The 25,543-nt window shown below is 48.6% G+C and overlaps 2 protein-coding genes and 1 non-coding gene across 3 annotated transcripts in view; 1 reads left to right on the plus strand and 2 right to left on the minus strand.

Moving 5' to 3' along the window:
* Positions 1-1,409: 1,409 nt before the first annotated feature.
* AWAT2 (acyl-CoA wax alcohol acyltransferase 2) lies at positions 1,410-5,863 on the plus strand (the record flags this gene model as incomplete). Its single annotated transcript, XM_032475032.1, has 6 exons — positions 1,410-1,542; positions 1,901-1,971; positions 2,740-2,944; positions 3,315-3,489; positions 4,232-4,431; positions 4,653-5,863. Coding segments are annotated over 6 exons (939 nt in total), but the record flags the coding sequence as incomplete, so codon positions are not given.
* Positions 3,105-3,176, minus strand: TRNAT-AGU. The gene has a single exon. It is a non-coding gene; the product is annotated as a tRNA-Thr (tRNA).
* A 148-nt stretch (positions 5,864-6,011) lies between the features above and the next one.
* Positions 6,012-25,543, minus strand: part of LOC102513955 (ectodysplasin-A) — a 108,310-nt gene continuing 88,778 nt past the window's right edge. The window contains exons 2-7 of the mRNA XM_032475027.1: positions 23,397-23,420; positions 17,019-17,198; positions 15,513-15,547; positions 14,551-14,602; positions 11,796-11,926; positions 6,012-10,054 (exon numbers count right to left, since the gene is read on the minus strand). Of these exons, the coding sequence (XP_032330918.1) occupies positions 9,803-10,054; positions 11,796-11,926; positions 14,551-14,602; positions 15,513-15,547; positions 17,019-17,198; positions 23,397-23,420 (674 nt within the window). The 3' untranslated portion in view covers positions 6,012-9,802. The remainder of the gene's footprint in view (positions 10,055-11,795; positions 11,927-14,550; positions 14,603-15,512; positions 15,548-17,018; positions 17,199-23,396; positions 23,421-25,543) is intronic.

The raw sequence follows: 25,543 nt of genomic DNA on the forward strand, positions 1-25,543 counted from the left end.
TCCTTACTGCTCACTTCCTGCTCCCTTCCTTTCCTGGTTGGATCCTTTTTCCTGGATCCTCTGCCTTCATCTGTCTCGCTTTCCTCCCTCATTTTGGTGGCACACATCCTCCAGTAGTTTCCTGAGAAAGGGACATGAGAGGTACGCTATCTGAGACTATACATCTGAGATTGTCTTTATTCTACTTTCATACTTGAATAATAATTTGGCTGCATCTAGGATATCTTAGCTGCGTCTAGTGTCAGTATCTGAGTCTAGAGTCTTTTGGGTTCATTTTCTCAGAGAATAATCCTCCCATTGTCCACCTGTGTGGTGGAGGGGATGGGGTCCAGGGTTTTAATTATTTTGATACTCTTTCAGTCAGGCTCTGTGCCCCATACCTTCTTTTGGTGACACCTAGTGTCCAAATTCTGAGTCTATCCAAGATTCTCCAGCGCAAACAGGCTAGCTCTTGAAGGCATTCCCCTTGCAGGCAACTAGGTTCCAGCTTCCTTTGTTCAAAGTCAGTTAATCCCTCCTCTGTCTACTGTCCAGCATGCAAACATTTTGCTGATAGCTCTCATCCACGGTTGACATCTCTCTAATTCTCTTTTTCTTTGCAGGATCTATATCTTTTCAAAAATTCTTCCAGTCATTTTCAGGGGGGCTCCAGCAAGGAGTCAAGATAAAAAAACAAAACAAAACAAACAAACAAACCAAAAAAAAAAAAAACTTGCGTTCAATCTGCCATGTTCAATTAGAAATGTTTTCTTTCTTTTCTAACCTTCATTTTGACCCACTTTCTCTCCCACGGCTGTTTTTAAAAACTGAGTCCAGTAATAATTCTGTGACTCATCTCCGTGAAGTCTGTCCTAACTACCCTGACCTATATTGTTCTTATCTTATTGGAGTTCAACACTGCCCAATGCCTTATTCTAGCCCCGTGTGCGTTCTCCTTTGTGTCCTGTTCGCCATCTCGTGTGCTCCCCACCTGGTGGAGGGTGGGTATCCTCTTTCTCTAGTACTCCTTTCACTGCTGCCTCCCAGAGTTGATGTGGCGAGGAAAAACGGGAGTTGGAGGAAGACTGTTCCTGGGTCTGTCTGTCCAGGGCTCCAACCTCTGATGGCCAGATCAGTGTGACCCACCAGTGGTCCATGCCTTTGAACGCAGCCTGGACCAGTGATGGAGCAGGTCCTGGGGCCGGGGATGGGGAGTGGGTCAGAGGGTTAACCACATGTAGCACAGCTGGGGAGGAACACAGTTTGCCTTTTAGACTCCAAACAGGTTCCCAAGGCCAGAGCAGGGGTGCAGAGACCATGGGCACACAGGCTGTGTGCTGGGGTGAGTCAGTGAGAGCATGCTTGCGACCTTGGAGTGGACAGAACCCCAGAGGGCGGGCAAGTGGGAAGGACTGTCTACCATTCACTGACTCTGTCCTGGGCTCCCTCCAGTCAACACTGTGATCATCACCAACCTCTACCTGGTGGTGTTCACGCCGTACTGGCCTCTCACTGTGCTCCTTCTCGCCTGGCTGGGTTTTGACTGGAAGACCCCGGAGCGAGGTAAGGGCCCTGTGAGGGCTGTGTTGCTACCTGCCACATGCTTTCTGTCTCTTCTCATACTCCTGAGAGGTTCTGGACAATTCCCAGGCCGCCCTGCAGCCTGTTCCTCCCTGGGCTAGAGGAGAGGGAAGGGCTCTTTGCATGCTGCAAGCAAGGCCCAGATCAAAGCTGGAGTGGGCTAGGCTGGTCCTAAGTGGGACATCAGAATGTTCGGTTTGCAGCCTGGCTGTCACTTAAGAGAGCAGGCAACAGCAGGGGGTGAGCGTACCCTGAGGCAGGCCCTAAAGGGCTCTGGAGAAGACAGTGCAGGGGTGGGGTGGGGGTGGGTGTAGCTCGGCTGCATTGGCTCTGTTTCTAGGTGGTCGCCGGCTTACCTGTGTGAGGCATTGGCACCTGTGGAAACAGTACTGTGATTACTTCCCACTCAAGGTGAGTCGTCCTGGATCCCCACTTGGGCCCCAGGCCCAGCAGCAGCCAGGTCAGGGTGGAGGTCAGAGGCATCATTCATATCAAGGCCCATGTGGATGGTGCTTCCTGGAGTTGTGTGTTATCCCACCTGCGTGGCCAGACCCTGCAGCCCTTTCCTTTCTAGGTCTCTGACCGGAAGAGGAGTCCTCTTCCCTAGCTATACCCCTCCTGACTCCACATGCCTCCACAGCTTTATTTTTTTTTAATTGAACCTTCAATTCTTTTTTTAAGCTTTTTTTTTTTTGTGAGGGGAGGTAATTCAGTTCATTTATTTATGTATATTTTTAACACATTTATTGTGGTATAATTCCTGTCCAGTAAACTACACATATTTCAGATGTACAATTTGATAATGAATTTTGATAGATGCGTACACCCATGAAACCACCACCACAATCAAGATAGCTAACATTTCCATCACTCCCCAAGAGGTGCAAATTTTGAATTTCTGATTTATCCCTTCCCACCCGCCTTTACCCACTGGTAACCCTAAGTTTGTTCTCTGTGAGTCTGTTTCTGCTTTGTAGATAAGTTCATTTGTATCCTTTTTTTCAGATTCCACATATAAGTGATATCATATGGTATTTTTCTTTCTCTTTCTGGTTTATATTTCACTTAGAATGACAATTATTTATTTATTTAATGGAGGTACTGGGGATTGAAAACACGACCTCATGCATGCTAAGCACGCACTCTACCACTGAGCTATACCTTCCTTCTCCTCCACAGCTCTTGAAGACTCATGATCTCTCCCCAAGCCACAACTACATTGTTGTCTGCCACCCTCATGGGCTCCTGTCCCATTCCTACTTTGGCCACTTTGCCACAGAGGCCTCAGGCTTCTCCAAGATCTTTCCTGGCATCACCCCTTATTTGCTCACACTGGGAGCCTTTTTCTGGGTGCCTCTCCTCAGAGACTATATCATGACGACAGGTGAGTTGGCTCCTAGGACATCAAGCCAAAGAAAAACTGGCTCCCTGAGGGAGAACTGTTGGGTGAATGGGTGAGAACAAGGCCAACTCTCGGATCCCCTCTTGTCTTTTTTGTTTGTTACTTTGAGGGGGAAGGTAATTAGGTTTATTTATTTATTTAATGGAGGTGCTGGGGATTGAACCCAGGACCTCATGCATACTAGGCATGTGCTTTACCACTGAGCTATACCCACCCACCCCCTCTGGTCTTAAGAAGCTACCTTAGGCTAGGCTGCCTGATGTGAGGCTTGCTCCTCCTTTGAAGAGGTAGGGAGGAAAGTTCGGAGGTTTGGCAAGTGACCAATGACCCTTTGGCTTTTCCTGACCACCAGGAATCTGCTCTGTGAGCCAGTCCTCCATGGACTTCCTGCTTACCCATAGAGGCACAGGCAACATGCTGATTGTGGTGGTTGGCGGCCTGAGTGAGTGCAGATTCAGCTTGCCAGGATCTACCACCTTGGTCTTGAAGAACCGCATGGGCTTTATCCGCATGGCCCTTCGGCATGGGTAAGGATGTTTCTGGTCCAGACTGGGGAAAAGGGCTCCAAAAGCCTATCAGGGCAGGGGTAAGTGGTTTTGAGGAAATGATGTACAAGCCGGTTGTGCGGGGGGAGGGGGAGGGGGAGCAGCTTCTGTGTCAGAGTAGAGCCTGGGCCAGGTTCTGGAAGCATTTCTGCTTATGAAGAAAAGCTAGCAGATCAGCCTTGAGCCTGTGCTCCCTCACACTAGCTTCTCATCTGGGCCAGTCCCTCTATAAAAATGACTGGCTGAGACCCCATCTCGGAGAGATCCGAAATTACCCTGTTGGTTAAAGGGAAGAAACGGCCCTTGGGTCTAATCTGCCAGTGGAATTTTTGGTTGTTTTTGCTTTGTTGTGGAGATAATCAAGTTTATGTATTTACATATTTATTTTAATGGAGGTACTAGGGATTGAACCCAGGAGCTTGTGCATGCTACGCACATGCTCTACCACTGAGATATGCCCTCCCCTCTGATCTGCCAGTGTTTCAGACTTGAGGGTTTACGGGAGGGGCTGGGACTCACGTCCTTTAGCTGGCTGCTACTTTGTCTCCCTGGGCAGTATGGGGTAGACCATGTGACCCTCACACTTAGCCTGGGCCTGGGCCCAGTTGGGTCAGGAACTGAGGAGCTTATAGGCAGATCCAGGGGCTACTGGTGGTCAGTGTGTCTGGCTCTCAGCAAGGGCCTTACCTTTTGGGCCATCAAAGAACATGGTTTTCCTCTGCAGGGTGGCTCTAATCCCTGCTTACACCTTTGGAGAGACAGAACTCTACAATCAGCATATTTTCACTCCTGGGGGCTTGGTCAATCGCTTCCAGAAGTGGTTTCAGAGCATGGTACACATCTACCCTTGTGCCTTCTACGGGCGTGGCTTCACTGAGAACTCCTGGGGCTTTCTGCCCTACGCTCGGCCTGTGACCACCATCGGTGAGTGGGTCCCTCTGCTGGCAGCCTCATCCGGGCTAGAGGAGCCAGTTCTGAGGCTGACCCTTGGCTCTGGCTGTATCCAGAGGTGGGGAGGCGGACCAGGCTGAGTGCAGGGTCAGGGGAAGCGTTAAGGGAGAAACTGGGCTGAAGGGCTGAGGCCCATTCTAAGGAGGACGCCTTTCTGAGATTCCTCCCTTTCCCTTGTCTGTCTCCCCTGGCAGTTGGGAAGCCTCTACCCATGCCCAAGATTGAGAACCCGAGCCCGCAGACGCTGGATAAATACCATGCAGTCTATATCAGCGCCCTGCGCAATCTATTTGACCAGCACAAGACCAAGTTTGGCTTCTCAGAGACCCAGGAACTGGTGATAGTTTGACAGACATCCCCGGGGGCCTCTCAGCCTGCCTGGAAGGTGTGGAGCCGGGAAACAGGAAGACGTCACCTGTGGGGCTCCTGCTTCTGATTCAGCCAGTCCTCAGTGTGACGGGGACTGGGGGATAGCGATGGGGAGGGCCCTCTTCCTCTTTCATCTGTCTCCTCCTTCCAGCTCTTCTCAGTGTTTTCCTTCAGGCCATGACGGAGATGCCCCCAAGACAGGGAAGGCTCTAGGGGGAGAGGTGCCCTGAAGGCTCCCTCACAGAGGCCCACTCAGCATCAGCACCTGCTGACATTGCCTGTGCCCCAGCCAGCCCGTTCCAGGGGCCTAGGATCCCTGCGTGTGACTCTCCTCCAGCTCTCAAGCAGCCCCATCTCCTGGTGTCAAGGCTCCTCCAAGACAGGCTGCCTTGAGATCCAGGGGGCTTTGAGTTCAGGCCCCACCCCCTTCAAGCCCTGTGACTTGGAGCTATCAGTCACCTCTGAGCCTGTTTCCTTATCAGTAAAAATGGGACAAGTTGTCCCTCCCCTGCTTACCTCAGAGAGTGCTGGGAATGATCAAATGATATCAAAAGTGATTGAGCCAAGAGCTACACAAAATTCTTCTGCAACCATTTTACCCATTTCCTGTCTGCAAGCAAACAATGCCCTACATGTCATGGCATATCAATGTTTAAAAGAAAGTGTATTCAATTAAAAAAAATCAACATTCCAGTCTATTAAAAAAAAGAGTTTAAGTTTATGGTCTAGGGTCTTGTCAACAGTTCTTTGAAAGTTTAAGTAAACTTTCTAATTGGGTGACCTTAGGCGAGCTCCTTCAACTCTTTAGTCTTGGTCTCCTCATCTGCAAAATGGGATGATACATCCTGGGGAGCTGGAGGCTGCATCTACCCAAGCTCTTTTGGATGCAGGCCTGAAATAAGTCTCCAGCTGAGGGCAACTCCATGTGGTGTCACTGCCTTGGGGCCGTGTTCCTTCTTGCAGGCCCTCTAGCCTACTGGACATATGTCTATGGGAAAAGACCTAGGGGATAGGGATGAGTGCCTGGGGGTTGGGGCACAGAGAGGATGTGGGATATTCTGACTGGAAATTCGGAATACCTTCCTCCTGTTGCCTCTTAAATGCAATGGGTGCCTCGGTTCTTCCTGAAGCTCATGGGTGATGTCAGAGAAGCACCTGGCATGGAGGACGTGCTTGAGTCAATCTCAAGAACAAGGGGAGAAAGCTTTATTTGCAAAGAATAAACCATTAATTTACACAAACTTACATCCCAGTTTATATACATTATGTATAGTTTATATACACGGTATCTCACACTGGGTGCCGACCCCCAAAGCAGCACTGGGCCTGCTCCAGGCCATTCTCACAACAAAGCCCACCCCCACCCCAGCTGGGAGCTTTTGGAATAAAGAAAGGACACATCCTCACTCCACTTGGGGAGAACCCTGAATTGTATTACAAGAAAAAAAAAATCCTGTTCCTTCTTTGTGCTCATATGCCCTAGGGGAGCCTCCAGGCAGGGACAGGGCCCAAGGCAGTGCCAAGGTGGCCTCAGTGTGGGGCCTGTCCAGAACCTTCCAGTCCAGAGGCAGAAGCTGGGAGAGCGCCCTGGGGAAAGACGTGCTCCTACAAAGGCTGTGGCTGCTCTTCCTCAGCCTGGCCAAGCTCTGGAAGGGGGCCACACACTTACAGCCTTGCGTCTGGGGTTGGCAGAAAGAAGGGAGCTGTGTGGGACCAGGGACTGCTCCCCCCTCACCTTAGTCAGTCTGGAGGTCAGGGCTCCTTCCCCTCGGGCGGGTCACCTTCCCTCTCAGGGCCTCAGGTTCCATGTGAGTCAGGTTGGGGTAGAAGGTGGGTCAGGCTAGATTCCCTCTAAGGGCCTTTCCAGCCCTCAATTTCTCTGAATCTGTTTGCATCCATCAGAAGTTACATAAAACACCTTGACTCACACGTGGATCAGAGTCTTGGTTCACCTCCAGGGTTCCTAGCCCTTTACTGCTCATCAGAAGATGTTTGGCTCAGGATGGATGAAAGGGGACAAAAGGCAAAGACTACATTTTCCAAAGAACCAGCAGCTGAACAGCCCCCAACAGCTGCCTTTTGTGCCAGCTTCAGCTGCTGAAGCCCAAGTAGCTGGCAAAGCCCCCGCCACACAATTCTCCTTCAAACCTCAGCCCTCTGCTTGCTCACAAATACCCTCATGCCATTCTCCAAGCAGGCCTTGGCCTTCTGGCCAAGTCACAGCAGCATAATTCCAAACTGGGAGTCTCTTTGCACCTTCTCTTGATAGTAAATGGCTTCACCACTTTGCCAGTAACTTGGCGGCAACCGGGCTCCCTAGCCACCTCTGGGTCCCCTCCCAGCTCTTCTCCCTCCAGGGTTCCTTTTGAGGGGTTGCAATGAATAAAGAGGTCCTGTGTGATCCTGTTTTCCCTTTGAATCCCCTCCATATCGGGAGAATAGAGTGGGTGTCAGAATGTCCTTTCGGGGCACAATTCAGAAACCTTTTCCTTCCTTTTGCTCACACCCCTTTGGCCTTAGAGCCAGCCCTCTCTCTGGTCTTCCCTCCATCCCTGAGAGATCCGGGTAGCACAGAGGTCTCTGAGGTATGGTAGAAAGGGATAAGGAGTTACTTAGTAGCTGTGGGAAGCAGCCAGCTCCTGTGACCTGTCTGCAGGGTAACCAGAGGACACTGTCTGCAGTAGGGGCGCCATATACAATGGTTGGTTGGTACACTGGTTTGCCGGGTGGATGAAAGGACATAAGGGGCATCCATTCTGTGGGTACTAGAGGCCTACTGTTTCGATGCGGTACCAAGACAATTCTTCTGAACACAAGAGCTCAAAGGCTGATGGCTGTTTCCCCTCCTCAAACGTCCTACTCTTTTGCCATAGAGCCCCTGGGCGCCAAGAGAATAGGCGTTACCATCAAGGAATGAAGGCGAGCATCTCTGGGTTTCTCCCAAGGCCCCTCAAGGATCTGGGGTCCACAGTTCCATTTTTATTGGTTCTCTCTAGATTCCAGATTCAACACAATACTGGGCTGGAACAGAACAGCTTTGGAGTCAGATCTGGTTGAAGCCCAGGTTTGTGCCTTAAACTGGGTGAGATCCTGGTTAAAGCACTTCACCTCTCTGAGCCTGGTCTAAACCATGGGATTTGTGATATTATCAAAGGAGATGAGAGAAAGGACTTTCCAAACTTGCAGGATAGGTTCTCATCAGATCCCGCCATGACCAAGGACTGTGTAAGGCACTTTATAGGAGCTGGGGTCAAATACATGCCTAAAGTTTCCCTCACATGGGGTGGCCAGGCTGTCATTAGCAACCAGACAATGGCGGCGTAGCCTACCCACTCTCACCCTGACCCTCGAAGGGCCAAGCAGTGTAGTTGCTTAGAAAGGGAAGGCACAGCAGGGAAATGAGGACCTGTGGTTCTTGGTGGATTTCAGCTGCCCAAGGGAACTTATTCCCTATCTCCTGAAAAGGAAACTTGTTTCTGGAATAAGAAGAGCAGGCTCTACAAGACTGGCCCTCCCAGCTGTGCGTTAGAGCCAGCACCCAGAAGCCAGCCTGGGCCCAGGCAGTTAGAAATGAGGCCCTTGAATGATCCTATCATATAATCTGATGAGAGGCTCGGGGTTGGGGGGTGGGGGTCGGGGAAGGTGTCTTTGGGCCTGGCTAGAAGGCAGAGCCCTGCCCAGTGCCTAGGTGCTGCCTTCTCCTGAGCCTGGATTCAGGGGAGCAGCACTGGAATCTATGGTGACGCTGCCGTACAGTGACTTCCCAGAGCCAGAGAGAAGAAAGGTGAGGGGAGGTTCAGGAAGGCATCAGCTGCTGTCCTTTCAGATAAGGCCTATGGTAATGACCTTTTGGGTTGCAGCAAACTTGGATAAAACCCTGTCCTGTTCCCACCTCTTGCCCTTTCTGGGTCAGGTAGAAAAGTTCTGCCTTGTCGCTGCCCAGGGGTTGTCCAGGGTTTGGGAATTTTAGTAGTTTAGCCCAGCAGCTGCCTAAATATTAGAATTTGAAGGCACTTCTAGGGAGGTCATCCAGTCCCACCCTTGGCCCCCAGACGCAGGTTGACTAGATGAATATTTGTGTTGCTTAATAAATGGAAAACTTCCTTGGTGCCCGGGTAACCTAAGGAGTATCCCAGACTCACATCAACACAGGCCCAGGATTGGCACCTGTCTCAGACAGAGGTAGGCTCTGAGGAGGAAGGGAACGGGTGGTTGAGTCAGTCTGGGAAGGGAGCAACTGGGCAGGGCCCCGGGGAGTTTTCTGAGCGTGGAGCACAGCTGTAAACAACGTGAAAGACATGTGGCCTCAGGTATGGCTTCAGGGGCTTATGCAGGTGGGTTTCTGGCCATCCCCTGCAGTTGCTCCAAGGAAGAACCAACCTCCTGTCCCCAAAGCCTGGCAAGCTGTTGCAACACGGCTCAGCCTGAGCGGGAAGAGCTCGCTGACCGTCTGGCAGGTCCCTCACTTGGTCTCTGCCATGAGCACTTGCCCTTTCCCCTCCCTGCCCCTCTCTTTAGGCTGCAGTGCTCCCCTCCCGCCCCATCCCTGCCCCCAACCCCCAGTGCAGATAGGAGCAGCAGCCCCTTGGGGGTCAGAGGCTCACCCCATAGTCTGGGGCACACCTTTGCCTTCTTGCCTGTTGCCCGAGACCCTCACTTTAGTGCAATAAAGTGACAGCAGGGACCTCGAGGTTGACGGGTCAGGCCATAAGCAGTCAACATGTAGCCAAGGAGGAAGGCTCTGCTTCATGTCCACCCTGGGGCTCCATCAACTGTCCTGTTAACTCAAGGTCATTTTGGAAAGTCAAGCAAACCTTCTCATCCTGGAGTCACTGGGGGCATTTTTCTCGGCGGCTGCAACACCCACACGCCTCACTCCACAGCAGCACTTGGAGGTTCTGGGAGTCCTGGCTCCCAAACCTGGGGTTGGGGCACAGGCAGGGGCAAAACTGGGGCTGGGGTTGGGGTGAGGGATCTAGGATGCAGGGGCCTCGCCCAGCCTGATGGCCCCAAAGAAGGTGGTGTGCTTGCTCATGTTGATGGAGATGTCGGCGTGCACCATCTTCACAGCAATCTTCTGCCGTGCTTTGAGGAGGCAGACGCCCGCGGTGTAACAGGTGTTGTAGTTGGTCTTGCCCGTCTCGATGCTGCGGGTGCACTGTAGGAAGGGCTTCTCATCTACCACCACCTCATAGCTGGCAAAATCAGTGAAGTTGATGTAGTAGACCTGGGTGAAAGGCAATGAGAGGGGATTGGCGGGGAGAGGAAGGAGAGGGTAGCCCCCCTGCCCCGTGATGAACAGATAGGACCTTCTGTTAGCCACCAGGACGGGCAGGTGGAAGGCTTATTTATGGTTCCTCCCTCACTCCATGGGGCTCAGCTGGCTGAGCAAGACTTTCTTTTGACAGCAATCTAGTGGGAGACCCTCTGAAGGCCAGAACCACGTCTCATTCGTCCCTTGACCCTTGACCTCCCCCAGCTCCAGACTCCCGCCCTCTGCCCTCCTGGGCATAGTTCTCTGCACACATTAGGTGCAACCAGCGCTACAGACACAAAAGGATCCAACTTCCCTTCTAATTTCAAGCCGTGTGGACCATTTGTGGAGAAACTTAGAAGTCCCCAATGCCCCCGAGATGCTGCAGAAACCACCTGCCAGTTCTTTAGCTCTTTACTGGATGGCGGCTCCCTCAGCTCACCGCCCTCCTCCCCTGTGTGGAATTTCTCTCACGGATTCTGCCAGTGTCCCTTGACCTGCTCATCTGAGGATTGAGGAAACAGATCCAGAGAGATGGAGAGCTCTCCATCACAAATGAGATGAAGAATACGGAAGGGCCAAAGCCAGCCCCCGACCTTATTTTGGGGCCAGAAGGAAGGGCTAACTTACGTTCAGTGGCGTGATACTGGGGGGGTTTCCCAATTTTCCTTGGGGTCCAAGGCCTGAGGCCTCGCCCAATTCTCTCCCAGGTCCAGGAACTTAATTTTTCTCTCCTTCATTACCCTTATCCATCATGCCTGACCCCAAGCTTTGATTCCCTGCCAACAAATGGCACTTTGGACAAATGGCCCATAGGACACTGGGATTACACTCCTGGGGACTGGGACACTCGGCTGTCACCCTAAATCACTTTATAAAAGGCTGCTCAGGATGCAGCAGTGTATTCAGGTGCCACACAGTTTTGTGGGTCAGGACCCAGGCTGGGTTGGGATGCTTGGTGGGCTCAACAAACGCTAGTGAACCCACCTTCTCTGGTTACCCTCCCTTGAGAACCTTCTGCTGGCTCCATCATCCTTCTGTCCATCCACCTGCTTGCTGCCTGCCCCACAGAAGCCCCAACCTCAAGGCTCATCTACATCTAGCTCTGAGGAGCCACCCAATTGGAGGCAAACAACAGGGGTGGAAGTGGGTGGGCACTGGCAGACCTGGGGAGTGGGCACCAGGCCAGGACAAGGACCAAAACAGAGGGAGAAAAGGGCTGGGAGAATATGACAGAGAAACAGAAAGGTCGAGGAGAAACGAATGGGAGAAAGGGGAAGGAAAGACAGAAATCTTTTTGAGGTGGACAGAAAGTCTGCAGAAACACCAATGATTATAAAGCTAGTGGTGTCGGGGCTTGGGGCACGGGAAGGGGTTCTTGGCAGCCCTGGAACTGACTTTCAAAGGATATCCTGAGACAGAGTTCAAGTTTGGCAGTAGAACCAAACAGCTCAGTGGGGAGACGAGGGCCTGGGGCCTTGTAGGAGGGAACCAGAGGGCTGGGTATCCGGCCAGGGTAAAAAAATGTCAAAACAGACCCTTCTCTCTTTCCTCCTTTTAGCTCCCTCCCAGTGCGGTGTCCCCATCACTCCCAGCCGCCAAAGCCGGAAGTAAGCCATTGGCTGATCTTGGCTGGCTCCACAGCGCCCCTGTGTGGCCTGCACCGGATCTGCATTCTGGATATAAGAAGAGTTAGGCCTGAGACCGTACTCACTTCTACCTGACTATAGATGAAGTAGGTGCCGTCCACCAGTACCTCCAGCTCCCCGCTGCGGGGATGTAGTTTAAACACCTTGGGGTTCATGGTGATGCGAGACCAGTCATTGAGCACTCCACCTGAAAGATCTCAGTATGAGAGAAGGGCAGTCACTCAGTACGTGTCAGAATCATCTGGACAAAAGAAACAAGAGTTATCAGGCAGTACACCCCCCCACCCCCCACCTCTATGCCAATGCAACCTGGAGAGCCCTGGAGGCCAAGCTTTCAGAACAGCATTTGGAAGCAGAGAGAGAGAGTATTCTGTTTGTCAAGTGGCTGCCAGGCCTGCCTCAAGCCCCTGGGGTCTGCCTGTCTGTTTTCCTCTCTCTCTCCCCGACTTCTCTGTCTGAAAGGATCTTTAACCAACACCTTCTAGCAGGAATTGGAGGGGTGGTAAGAAGAGGGTGGGCCTGCTGTCCTATTTTCTTTGTTGTTCTAGGACCTGCACAGGCAAGATCTAGACACTGAGGGGCAGGCTAGGTCTTATTATTCCATTTCATTTCACCAGCTCCTGAATCTCTCTCCTGGTTTATAGGTTCCTGGGGTTTCTCCTTGTCCTTAAGAGATTCCTTTTAATAGTTCCTCCACACTGACTCCTCTCGGGAAAGCCTCCCATGGTCCCCAGGAAACCACTCAGCCCAAGGAAGTGTCTACCAAGAGAACCTTAGGGGTCAGGGGTGAGCGTGAGTCAGACTTTATGGCCGCCAGAGCAAGTGACCACCAGAAATAAGGCCCCATAAGGGAGAGGGACCTCTATGAGCGTGAGGTATAGACTGCCAAGCATCACTAGAGCAAGCCAAAGGGATGGTGAGGGTGTCTGGGTGCAGAGGCACCCCTGCAAAGCATCTGTTTCTCGGTCGCACCCCATTTGGGGGGTAGGGGCAGTCACTCTGCTTTGGCTGGACAGTGGGAGCCAGCACGTGAGGGCGGAGGAAAAGCTTTCCTTTCCATCCTGTAGCAAGGGGGGTGTTCTTTCCCAACACAAGAGGAGAGGGGGCGAGCCCACAGAGCCTTTCCCCATCAACACCATCCATTCTTCATGCAAGAAAATATGTTTTGAAAGTCCATCCTTGGCTGGTTTCGGGAGGCTTGCTTTTCTGAGATGTGAGGAATCCAACCTTCTGGAAAAGATGCCCATCTTCCCTTGAGGTGATAAGTAGATGAGACAGGAGTTGGGAGGAGACGCCCCAACTCTGCCCCTCATGTGGGACCACTCTGCATGATGTCCCGCCGGCCCCTAAGCCCCCTCACTCCTGCTTCCGGTGGAACTAAAGATCGTACTGGGGATTGGCCCAGAGGGGTTGGAACCCGTATTGTTATGTGCTGGGAGCAAAACCAGTAGCTTCTGGCATAGAATAAACACTGAGGCCACCCACCCGGACAGCCAAACCAATCTATCTCCTGCCTGTCTCATTCTTTCCTGGACAGATGGTGATCATGGGCCACCCAGGACCCTGGGGTCCAAGGCACCTAGTCTCAGCCAGACCGCTTGGATTTTGGTGCCATTCTGTTCCTACTTATATTTCTAAGGCCATTAAGTCAGGCATCCAGGTGGCAGTACAGGAAGTACCTAAGCCCAATCATTAAGGAAGCAGAGCAAAGCCAGTTCAGGACCGACTGGGTTCTTAGAAGCTGGCCCCATGCAGCAGGTTTCTTAACCTTCATTTACTGTTTCTGTACTCACAGCCCCCCTCCCTCTAACTCCAAGCTCTGTAAGCATCTGGCATCTTGGCTCGCTTGCTGCTTCCTGAGGCTCCTGGGGGTTCATGCATTTTAGGCTTTGTGCACCCTGGGGACTGGACATTATTTCAAAGAGCTGTTCTTTAATGAATGTTCATGTCTCTTCGGGGAAGAAAATCAAGCTAATCATTCAGTGGAGTACACACACACACACACATTTCTGAAGCCGCATAGTGCACTGGGGAAAGTCGGACAGGCAGTGTTTTGAATCCCAGCTCCTATATTTAACTGAAATCTTGGGCCAGTTAATTAACCTCTCTGAGCTTCAGTGTCTATCTCTGGGAAAGAGAGCTAATGCCCACCTTTGTCATGAGGATCAGATAAAATAAAAGACAAAGAAAGTATGTGGAAAACTCTAAAGTACCATGCAAATATAAGGCAGTATGATTTAGTATGGTATTATCCAATCTCTCTGGCACTCTGTTTCCCCATCTTTTAAATTCAGGGATGACATTAAAATTAGTGTTTCTAACCTCCTTAAACCTGTCCTCTTTTTATAGACACTAGCACCTCATACTCCTTGGAGAGTCTAACATGCCCCCACTTCCCTGAGTGAAATGCCCCCTCAAGCCAGTTTCTGTATCAACCCATCAGACATGAAGATTCAATTTCACGTAGTTTGACTTTCTCTAATTGGTATCGTGAAAATGTTGATCAAACTACACATATCCTCATGGTGATTCTGATTTAAACTCCATCTCCTGAGACTCCCTGGTCTTGATGATGTCTTAGGTCCCTTTTAGCTTCCTTGTCAGTGATTTGAAAGGCCATTTGGGTGTAGTGACAGGACTTGGTGCAGACAATTACTCAGGACAGCCAGCAGAGGGCAAAATGGAGTCGAGAATGGTCCCTAGTGCCAAGGGTCCCCCAGGGGCCTGGGAGGAACTGGGCTGGGTGATTATTTGAAGGCTGGGGGGTGGGGAAGGAGAGGAGAAACTCCTCCCGGGGAGAGAGCCTACTTTGACTCTTACCATTCTTGACTTGAATTGCTGACCCTTGGCCCTGGAGATGCACCACAGCTGGCTGGGAGGACGAGGACAGAGAGAGAGAGAGAGTAGTCACTGTGAGAGATGGCCGCTTGCTCAGCCACCATTTTCCAGAATGCCACCTCTTCTCTTGCATCTCAGTTCGGCTCCCTCTCCCCTGCCTTGGGATGCGAGTGGCCACATTTCTACTGGAGAGTAATGTGATTTTGTAGCTCTGCCACTTTCAGGCTCTGTTACTTCAGCCAAATGCACTGCCTCTGCGCCTCATTTCCCCAACTGGGAAATGCGGATTATAAGAATATCTGTCTGGCCTCTCTCACAGGGATGTCTGAAGATCAACTGAGGTGATGGATATAAAACATCCTGCCAGCCATCCAGCGCTGTGCAGCTGTGGAGATTTATCACTGTGGCCAAACAGCTGTAGTGAGGGAGGCTGAGATGAGACGAGGCGAGACGGATTAGGAAGCTCAAAGGCTAGGGAGGAGCCCTTCAGGCCATTAAGGCAGACGTCCAGGCTGGGCTTGACCTGGAACTGGTTGGCTGATTTTCAAGGATAGACTCTTTTACTTCTAAGCTCCTGATCCCAGGTGGTCTGAGTGCCGACCAGATTGTCTGGGGGTGGCTGGGGAGTCGGAGGCCCTGGTGAATCGGCCTGACTGGCAGCTCTTGACGGCTGCCTATTGAGCTTGGCTATGGTGATCCTCTGTTTCCCGGGAATGGGGAAAAAGTGGCCACAGCAAGACTCAGTTCCCTTCGCTAAAGGCAGGCCCTGGGGCAAAGCTTTTCAATGCATAGTGCTGGGAGGGGGCTGGGAGTGAAAAACCTCAGAACCTCTAGGGTATCCTCATGAAATCAAGCCTCGGCAGATTTAATAGGGACCTAACTCAAAAGTGGCCCTAGCCTGTGGCCTTCCCTCCTCCCCTGGAAGAGAGCAATTCCCAGCCAACCTGGTTTTCTCGACTTCCGGCTTTATCAGCAGCACCTGCAAAATAGGACAGGACAATCAGAGAGCAGGCTTTTTCTCCTTCCTTTTCTCCTCCCCTAGGCAGCCAGTAACACTGAGCTTTGCTCCCTGAAGCCAAGGCCTGTCTGAGCATGATTCTCCAAGGCTCAGAGCTGGAGGGAGAGTCAGGGGGGCAATGCGGAGCCCTGGGGTGGGAGAGGATGCCCCTTACTTCTCTTACTTGTCCCTGACCTGCATCTCCAGTGGGCCCAGCACCCAGCAGGGAAACTGGCCTTTTGCCAACATGGGCTCAAGGCAAGTGCCACCGTGCATCCATGGAGACAGATGAGAGCACAGTCTGGCCATCATGTGACCCTGAGACAATGGTGTTTGCTTCTTTAGCCTTTTGCTCCCTTTCTATTAATTTTCTTCGAAGAGTGCATTGGCATTTGTAAATATCTCGCTTCTTTCATTGTCTCTCTCATCCTCTAGGACATAAATGCCTTGAGAACAGGGACCACTTATCAATATATTTCTTGCACATAGAAAGTGCTCAAGTAATATTTGTGGAAAGATTGGATGACAGAAATCTCAAACTCTGTCCCTCGAGGGCCACAGTGACACTGATTAGCCCTATTTGAACTATGAGTCAAAGATCCTGAGTCTGGCTACAGTATTCTCGGACCTAGAGAAATCAGCTGTAAAGAGTCCATTTCTTTAAAGCCCCAAGATACAAGAGGGGAGCAGGAGAAGGAAATAACAACTGACCCAAACCCAGGCAGTCTGACTCTTGTCAGCTCTGATTAGGCAGGTTTGGATCTGCATCTATTCCTTTTGGATGCCCTTCAGGGCCTGAGGGGAAAGACGCAAAGAGATGAAATGCTATTTGAATGGACAACGTGGTGGGGGAAGGATGTAGTGCTAGAAGCACTTAGTTCCTCGACGGGATTGTCTTGGTGCCTGTGTTTGCTTCTTTCACAGCCTGAGTGACTCATAGGTTTCCAACTTCTTGACCATCAGTGCCTACTTGTCTATCTCTACAGGAAAGACAATTCAGAGTTCATGGGATGGGACTGTTCTAGGGCTTGTCATTCTGTCCAGTCCCCAACATTCCTTCCCATAGCCTATTTCCAGTCAAGCACCACTAGGTGAAGCTGGATGCTGGGAATCAGAGCAGACTAAATCCATGCCCAGAGGGGACTCCAGTGAACACTTAGGACCTCTGTCTCTGGCTCATATGAGTTCACCGGTGGCCTAGAGTCAGGGAGGGCTTGTGATGGGAGGGTTGAGGCAGGTCAAAGACAGGTGGCCCATCCTTGACAGATTGGAATAAATGGGAAGTTAGAGCAGGTCAGGCTTGTTCAATTGCAAGCTCTTCACTGAGCTAGGAGACCTGAATTTCTTACCACACACCACCATTTGAAAGTGCTTTAGGGATCACCCACTCTTGCTCTGTTAGAGAACTTGTAAGGAGCCTAGGGGTGGGAGGTGGAGAAATGGAGGAACTCACCAGAAGGTCCCTGGAGACCAGGGGGTCCTTGAGGACCAGGAGGACCTGGAGGGCCAGGTGGTCCCATAACAGTTGTTCCTGGGATTCCAGGAATCCCTGGAATCCCCGGGGGTCCTTGGGGTCCTGGAGGTCCTGGAGGTCCTGGGGGGCCATTGGGCCCAGGTGGTCCTGCCTTTTTTCCTGAAAGACAAGATTTGGTATCACATTGGTAGTTATTGACTGAGAATGTGCTGTCAGGAGTTCTACTACTTCTAATGATACAGAGTTGGCCCCCTGGGGGTTCTTGCCCTTAAAGACTTTTATCACACATGATACACACACACACACACACACACACACACACACACACACACACACTCTCTCTCTCTCTCTCTCTCTCTCTCTCTCCCTACTCCCTTTCATGAACAATCATTTACAGTCTGGGTTTGAAGATATAATGATCCTCAAGGAACTCAAACTATGGGGAAATAGACACAGTCAGAGGGTAGCAAAAGTGATGCATTAGTGGTAGGGACAAAATGCTGAAGTGGTCAGGGAAGGTTTCAAAAAGGAGGTTACAGTTTGGCTGAGTCCAAAGGATCAGAATTACCAAGGGGCTAGACTGATGGGTCACTTTTTAGAACTGAGAACTGGGCTACTGTTGAAGAGCGTGGCTTTCATGTTCACTGCCCAGGCTGGCGGACTTGATGTAGATAAGAAGAGAATGCTAAGGCCTGACCTTAAGAAGATCATCGACTCCAGGAAGGTTTCCGATAGGAGTCAGGATGTACAGGATGTACAACCTGGGCTTGGGATGAAGGTGGTGCTAGCTGGGAATCTGGAATCGGAGAGAATTTGGGAGATGAGAGGTAGGGGAGCGAAGTGGAATGAAAAAGAGAGAGCAACATAAGGAAAGAAGAGGAGGTGGAGAGCAGAGAGCTGGGCTGAGGAGGAAGCAGCAGGCAGGCTTTCTCAGCTGACCTCTCTAAACCCTATTTTTAAAGATCCCCGGGAAAGGAAATTCTGCAAACTTCCTTTGTAGCATGTTCCAATGTTTATCACTCCTCCCTGTTAGGAAGTTCTTCCATATATTTAATTGAAATCCCTCCTGTGGCAGTTTAAGCTCTTACTTCATTGTTCTCATAGATAGAGAAGAATAGTTACCATCACACACACAATAACCCTCCTGTGTTCAAAGACATTGTCACCTATCAACCTCGATTTTTATAGGTGAAATAATTTGGCTTCCCAGAGTCTTTCCTCAGAGGCCCTATTCTTGAATGCACTATTAATTAGCCACCAAATCCTCCCAGTTTCCTCCTGGCCATACTCTCAGAATAGTCTCCACCTTCCTATTCCATATTCCAGTCCTTCCGACATTCCCACTAGAATGTAGCTCCTGGGGTGGGGGGAGGGCATAGCTCAGTGGTAGATCATGTGCTTAGCATGTATGAGGTCATGGGTTCAATCCCCAGCACCTCCCTCACAAATAAATAGATACCTAATTACCTAGTCCTGCCCCTCCCCCCAAAAAAAAGGAAAAGAAAAGAAAGAATGTAGTTCCATTAACTGAGTCATAACTGTGGCCTTGAACCCAAACCTCCAGTTCCTCCTGTTTACTTCCTCTGCTCTGTGCAGTGCAGTTCAAGCACCACAGGTGGTCAGTCACAGGCTGCTTCCTCCCTACGCTGCTTTTTCACCATTTGGTGGAAGTCTCAGGCATGGAAGCCTTTCACCAGACTCCATCACAGTGTCTTCACCTGGGCTACTTCCTTAGTTTTAAATATAACCCTCAAGTCACACCTTAAATCCCTCCTTCCTGACTCTGCTGCCGTGCTTCCGGGACTCTCAGGCAGGAGAATCCTGCCCTGATTTTTCAGGTCCTTCTTTAAGAATAATGCCGTGTGCTCAAGAAACCCAATCCCCATGGCAACGCCACTCTAGAAGCCAGTTGTCCATGTCTAACCACATCTACATTTACAATGAAACAACGGGCTCACTGTGGGGCCCTTTCCCCAGGGAGGAGAGGAAGGCAGGTCTCGATAGCCTCTCTCCCAGCGAGAGTCTCTGTAGCCTGAAAGACCCTGAGGCAGGAGCTTTAGTGTTTTCCCTGCACTTAGCAGCAAAAGATTGAATCTACCCAGTTGCGAGATCTAGTCAATTTTAAGATGCCAAATAGGAAAGCCATCTCCCTTCAGATTTGGGCAGCTTCCAAGACAGGCTTATTCAGCACCCAAGTTTCAATTCCAGCTAGTGTAGTGGAAAGAACACGGAATCTGTAGTCGGGAGATAAAGCTGTAAGCCCCAGCTTGGACACAGACATACTTTGGGAAAAATCCCTTCCTCTCCCTGAGCCTTAGTTTCTCCATCGGTGAAACGAGGACCTTGGCCTCGATGATTTCTCTGTTTCTTCCCAAGACTGAAGTTCCACCATAACTGACTTACCCCTGGCAGTCAGTAAACTTCCCTAGCCTGAGTGTAAAGTTCGCTTCTCTGTCAGTGTTCTCTGGATGACCTGGACACAGAGGACGGTGCATATTAGACTGTCTTATGTCCCAGGATTTCCAGGCCTAGCAATGATTTTTGAGCTAGAGAGGGTTCTCTGGGTAGAACCAACTTCATCGTCAACACTATGAGTCTCCTGTGATTATCAATGTAATTTAGGAATAATTACTGCCAGCAACTCCTCCGGTCAAAGAGAATAATGGTTGCAGTGTCGACAGAGAAGGTTCACTCATGAAAACGTTAGAAGGCATCTGGAAAAAAGCGCCTGCTGGGATCTACTCCTGCAGCTGGTCCTCTTTGCTCCTCTGCAACTAGGTTGAGGCAAGTGTGCTTTGCACACTTGTAGCCTTACAGAAAGTTGGCCCAGAGGGAAGCACGTACAAAATGACCCCTGGACGCAGAGGATGACTTTAGAAGATTGAATTCCTTCTCTGGATTATCTTACTTTAACAGAGCACCTCATGAGACATAAAGCCCAGAGACTTTTGTGCTTACCAAATTATCCGGTGTTGTCTTAGATGAAAGAATATACACATTCTTTTAGTGAAGCCCAAATTGTGCAAAGAACAACTAAAAGTGTGCATGTGCACGAGAGAAAGGGAGTCAGAGAGGTAGTTATGGGAGGTGGGAGGAAATTCCATTACAGGATGGAAATTAAATGAACAACTCAATTGACCTCTTCAGGCATGTGCCCATTCACTGTGTCCAAAGAAATCAGTATTCAATGGCTTCTAAATCACTTTCAGCCAAGGTCAATGTTTAAGGCCCATGTGCATTCTCCTCCCAATAATGGCCCACATGCAATGGAACAGTGCTGGCCAGCCATCTGAGTCGCTGCCAGAGGCATTGGAATCTCTCAGTTGTAATTCCAGAGCTTCTAGCCTAGACAATTGCCTTCTATTGTAATTCAGCAGGACCCTGTGGGGCCTCCCAGGGTCAGACCCCTCCCCCATATCCTCTGCTGCAGCTCATCTCAGAAGTACCCAGATGATAGTATCTCATGTATATTTCCTGAGTTTTTCAGATGCTAAAAACCACCACCAAAGGGAAAAATTAAATACTTGATGATCGAGGGTATGTAGCCCCCTAGACCTTCTGGCACCCAGGGGTTGACAGTGTTGACCGCCCTGTTACCTCAACATCAACCGGTCAGAGGATTGTGCAAGAGCTGATCACACACCCTGCAACCCCCTCCTTCACCTGGCCTTTAGGTATACTTTGCTGAAACCCTTAGAGGAGTTCGGGGTTTCCTTGGGCATGAGCCAGCCCATTGTCCTTGCTCGGTCCTGTAATAAACCTTTCTCTGCTCCAAACTCTGATGCTTCAGTTTGTTTGGCCTCATGGTGAGCTGGGCACACATTACTTCGGTAACACTATCACCACTAGCAAGTGTCTTCTCTCAGTGCTCATCCCTTGGATAATACTGCAACTGGGTGCTGTTCCCCATCACACATATGCCCTGTGTTTTGGTAAATTACTAGACTATTTGCTGTTTCCCCAAATATGCCATGTTCTCTCATGCCTTGGAGAGATTTGAATATGCTGTTCTGTTTGCTGGAATGTTCTTCCCCTTCTTTTGTCCTCATCCTTCAAAGTCCAGGTCAAATAATGTTTTCTCTGAGATGCGGCCCCTCAGTTCACCAGGGAAAACTCCTCGCTCTTTCTCTGTGCTCCTGCAGCACCCTGTTCATGCTTCTATGATAGAATTTTTTAAAAAATTGAAGTATAGTTGATTTACAATGTTGTGTTAGTTTCTAGTGTACACCATAATGATTTAGTTATAGATATATATATTCTTTTCATATTCTTTTTCATTATAGATTATTACAAGTTATTGACTATAGTTTCCTGTGCTATATGGTAGGACCTTGTTGTTTACTATGATAGCATTTTTAAATACTGTATTGCAATTATTTGTGTGTGCTTCCTTGATTCTAAATATACTGGGAGATTTTTGGAAGGCAGGAACCATTTTTCTTCATCTCTGCATCTCTGTTCCTGACAAATAAAAGATGCTCATTCACTGTCAAATGAATGAGCGAGTGGAAAAAAAAAACCAGTAGCTGTAATTAGAAAGTGCTCTCAAGTCTACCTATTCAGAAAGGATTTCATCCCTGGGCTTGTGTTAGGAGAGGGTGTCTGCGTCCAGGCCAGGTGAGCTTTTTAGGTTTGTTAAAATTTCTGTCTTAAAGGGGTGTGAAAGAATGAAAAACTACATGCTTGAAAATCAAATTTACTTTCTTTTTAAAAAAGTTTTTATTTTTTGAAGCATAGTTGATTTACAGTGTTAGTTTCAGGTGTACAGCAAAGTCATTCAGTTATACATAGGCATATATATAATATATATATATTATATATATATATATTATATATATGTTTTCTTTTCAGATTCTTTTCCATTATATGTTATTACAAGAAATTGAATATAGTTCCCTGTGCTATACAGTAGGTCCCCTTTTCTTAAGAGATAGACTATCTGGGTGAATGCTCAGGCCCCACAGAGAAATGTTTCTTCACTGACTCCTCCAGTTCTCTGGCTGTGTTCCAATTTTGCTCAGCTCAGGTCCTCAGGGGCCAGGCCATTCCTCAACTTCTTCCCAACAGGTACACAAGTTTCCCATGTGGGCCACCAGAGTACCCTAGTGCTCAGAGAAGTGGCAGCGAGCAGCTGAAGCCAGTCTTTTTGACCTAGTCTGGGGTTGATGATAATCTACTCTATAAAGCTCCAGAAATGTTAACAGACAGAATCATTTCACTTACAGTATTTTAATGAAAAATCACTCATTTCACTCTGTTTTCCTCTCAGGTCAACACAAACAAACAGATACTTAAAACTGGTTTCATAGTGGGTTCATTTAGTCCTAAGGAGTGGACTGTGTTGCCTGGTCTTGTCTTATGGAACCTGTTCTGTCTTTGGTTCTCCTTTTAAAGAAAGCAAGCACCCGTACTAGCTCTTGGGCCATTCCTATTACAGGTACACTGGAGGCTTACAGACCCAACAATGGTACGATGGAGCTAGTCAACTAGAAGCTTCTTTGACTAGTTTTTCCATCACAGAGAAAATGATATTGAAACAAAGCAAGAAATACTTTCCCTGACCATTTGAAAAATAAGATAGGAATAGCTTTTAGGTCAAGAAATAGGGTACTGACATCTCTCAGGAGGTAGTATACCTAGTCCCCATAAGCTGCCTCAGGACTTCATTCATACTTGGTCACTGATTTGACAAAGGAGAGGAAAAAAAAGGAGAAAGGGGAAGGGCAGGGGAAAGAGTAAGAAGAATGAAGGAAAGAGATATAAAATGAATTGTATGAAACAGAAACAGACTCACAGACATAGAAAACAAACTTACGGTTATCAGGGGGTTAAGAGGGTGGGAAGGGATAAACTGGGAGTTCGAGATTTGCAGATACTAACTACTATATGTAAAACAGATAAACAACAAGGACTTACTCTATAGCACAGGGAATTATATTCAATACCTTACAGTATCTATAATGAAGAAGAATACGAAAAGGAATATATGTATGTCGATGTGACTGACACATTATGCCGTACACCAGAAACTGACACAACATTGTAAACTGACTTTAATGAAAAATTAAATTAAATGAATTGTATGGAAGAGGGAGCAAGAAAGAAAAACAAAAACAACTTTCCTATGTTGCTCAGAAGCAATTCTATCTTTCATGGATCATCATTGGAAAACAATTTATATTTCTTATTCCTCAGAAGCTACAATACTCAAGAAGATCGCATGCGATTGAATAAAATAATGGACAATGAGCGCTGAAAGAATATAATATAAAAATACAACTCCTTTGATTTTTTTCCTCTAGCTTTTGAAAAAACCTGACATGAAAGCAATTTTATAAAATCAGGAGCTTCACTTACCCTTTTTCTTGTTTTTAACTGGACCTGTTAAAAAGAGAAAATGGAAAATTAAATCACTGGAAATTAACAGAAAGTGTTTATTCTCCAAGACAGTCACAGGAGGACCCTCAAAGACACTGCAAATGTCGGGGAGTCCTGTGCCAAAGGTCAGGTTATTGGCAAGGTATCTCCCAGCTGTCAAACTGCCCCGATCTGTTTCTGGTTGTTGTAACAATCAAGTTATGAGGAAGATTCTTCCCTAGGGAGAAAAATCTTTCAGGCTCTTTTGGAGTGAGGGAATGGGTACTTCTCCATAAAGATGAAATGCCCAGAAACGCAGAACTCAACAACCTTAGGACGGCATTCCATTAATGATGCGAGTCCTGAGATTGAAGAGTCACGCATTCAGGTGAGGAACTGAAATAACATCTCCTGCGCTGAAACTGGAAGGAAAAAAGGATCATTGGTCTGGAAGGAGCAGGGCAGTGGCAGTTTACTTTGTAGTCACTTCCTTATTGTTATTTACATTGTTAGTTATTAAAACAGTGCAACCATAAGACTCTCATGGCAGGGGATGGGTGGGTGCCACATGCATGCCCGGTATAATTTACCTTAAGTTAACAGACACTTTAAAAGAAGTGTCAACCGTTTCACTGACAATGCAATCATAAGCATTTTCTGGGGAATTACCTCGAAAGAAAACAATTCTAATCAATTGAAGGCACTCAGAAAACCCAAGGCTTTTCTCATATAGTTAGGTAACAACCACTCCTCAGACGTACACAGTTTAAGGTGTCTCCCAAACATGCAGGCATGTTTTTCCCTACTGGGGACTCAGTTCACTTCATTCCATAGGTGGATTTGATTTTCTTTAGATACAAGTATTTAAAATCTGTTCCCAACTCCTATGAAAACCCTATTGGACAACATTAAACCACTGTCAGTACTCTCAAGAGCTCACACACACGCAAAAAAACCCACCAAGCATTTGCGTATTTTATAGATTTTAAAACCTATTTCCATCTATCATCTCATTTTACTCCTTAAAGGTGGAAGACTTGTTGCAGATGAACTCAAAACTTGGTGGGGTTATAATTGGAGACAATTTAGGTTGAAATAAGTCTACAAAAGTCCCTGCTGCAGATAAAGTTGGAGGGAATGAAGTTGCCCAGGATATAAGTAGGGCTCTTGTAGGTGAATTTTGGCCTCTGTAACCACCAATTTCCACTGCCAGGAGGAAGGATTGCTGACCATCCATCCCTTCACACTGTGTGGGCATCTCATTTTATTCTTGCAACAAGCCCGGAATGACCTTTACCTATAAGAGCAGGCTCTATCAAAGATTCTATCTGAGCAGGCTCGATCAGAAGTCAGTAAAGTCTCTAAGCTGGAAGGCTGCCAGTGTGGCCATCGGAGCTTGCACAGGTCCCTTGAAAAGCAATGTCTGTGTAGACTTCCCTGGCAAAGTAATTTCACATGCAACAGTAGGTATTATATGCTCAGGATGTTTTAGGTTGGATTTAGTACATGCTACACTTAAGGCCATGAAACTCCATTCTTTTATCGTTGTTTTTTAACTTCTTTTCTCTCCTCCCATTTCTTTTCTTCCTTTACCGCCTATCCTTTATGTTTTTAACAGCATGGAGCATTCTTGAGAATGTACCTGGTGGTTCTGGCAACGAAGCACAGATACTACCAAGAGGCAGCAACTCAACCTGAGAAGGGCCACTTCCTTGAACAAGAAGGCTATTTGGGGAAGGATTTACATAGAATGGCCTAGTCTCATCAACCAGCTGCCAGCCAGCTGGTCAGCCATCTCAGCCTGGGAGAGCAGTGAGGTGACAACCATTGCAGCCACACTGTCCTCACAGACAAGTTGTGTTAGCCCTGGCCAAGTTTCAGACCATTTCATCTGGTTAAAGGGTTAGCACTGTTACATCAGACTTCAAAGCAGGCTTTGAGGAAATCAGACCATCACCATGTGACCAGTCCTTACTGAGCATGCCTGTGGAAGGTAGAACAGTAAATAATGAAACACTACTCTATCCTCAGAGATCTGACAGTTGAATAGGAAAGTACTAAAGAGGGGAGGACTAGGGGAAGGTATAGCTCAGTGGTTGAGTGCTTGCTTAGCATGCATGAGATGCTGGGTTCAATCCCCAGTACCT

The sequence above is a fragment of the Camelus ferus genome, chromosome X, assembly GCF_009834535.1.
Source record: "Camelus ferus isolate YT-003-E chromosome X, BCGSAC_Cfer_1.0, whole genome shotgun sequence".
In the NCBI taxonomy this organism is placed as follows: domain Eukaryota; kingdom Metazoa; phylum Chordata; class Mammalia; order Artiodactyla; family Camelidae; genus Camelus; species Camelus ferus.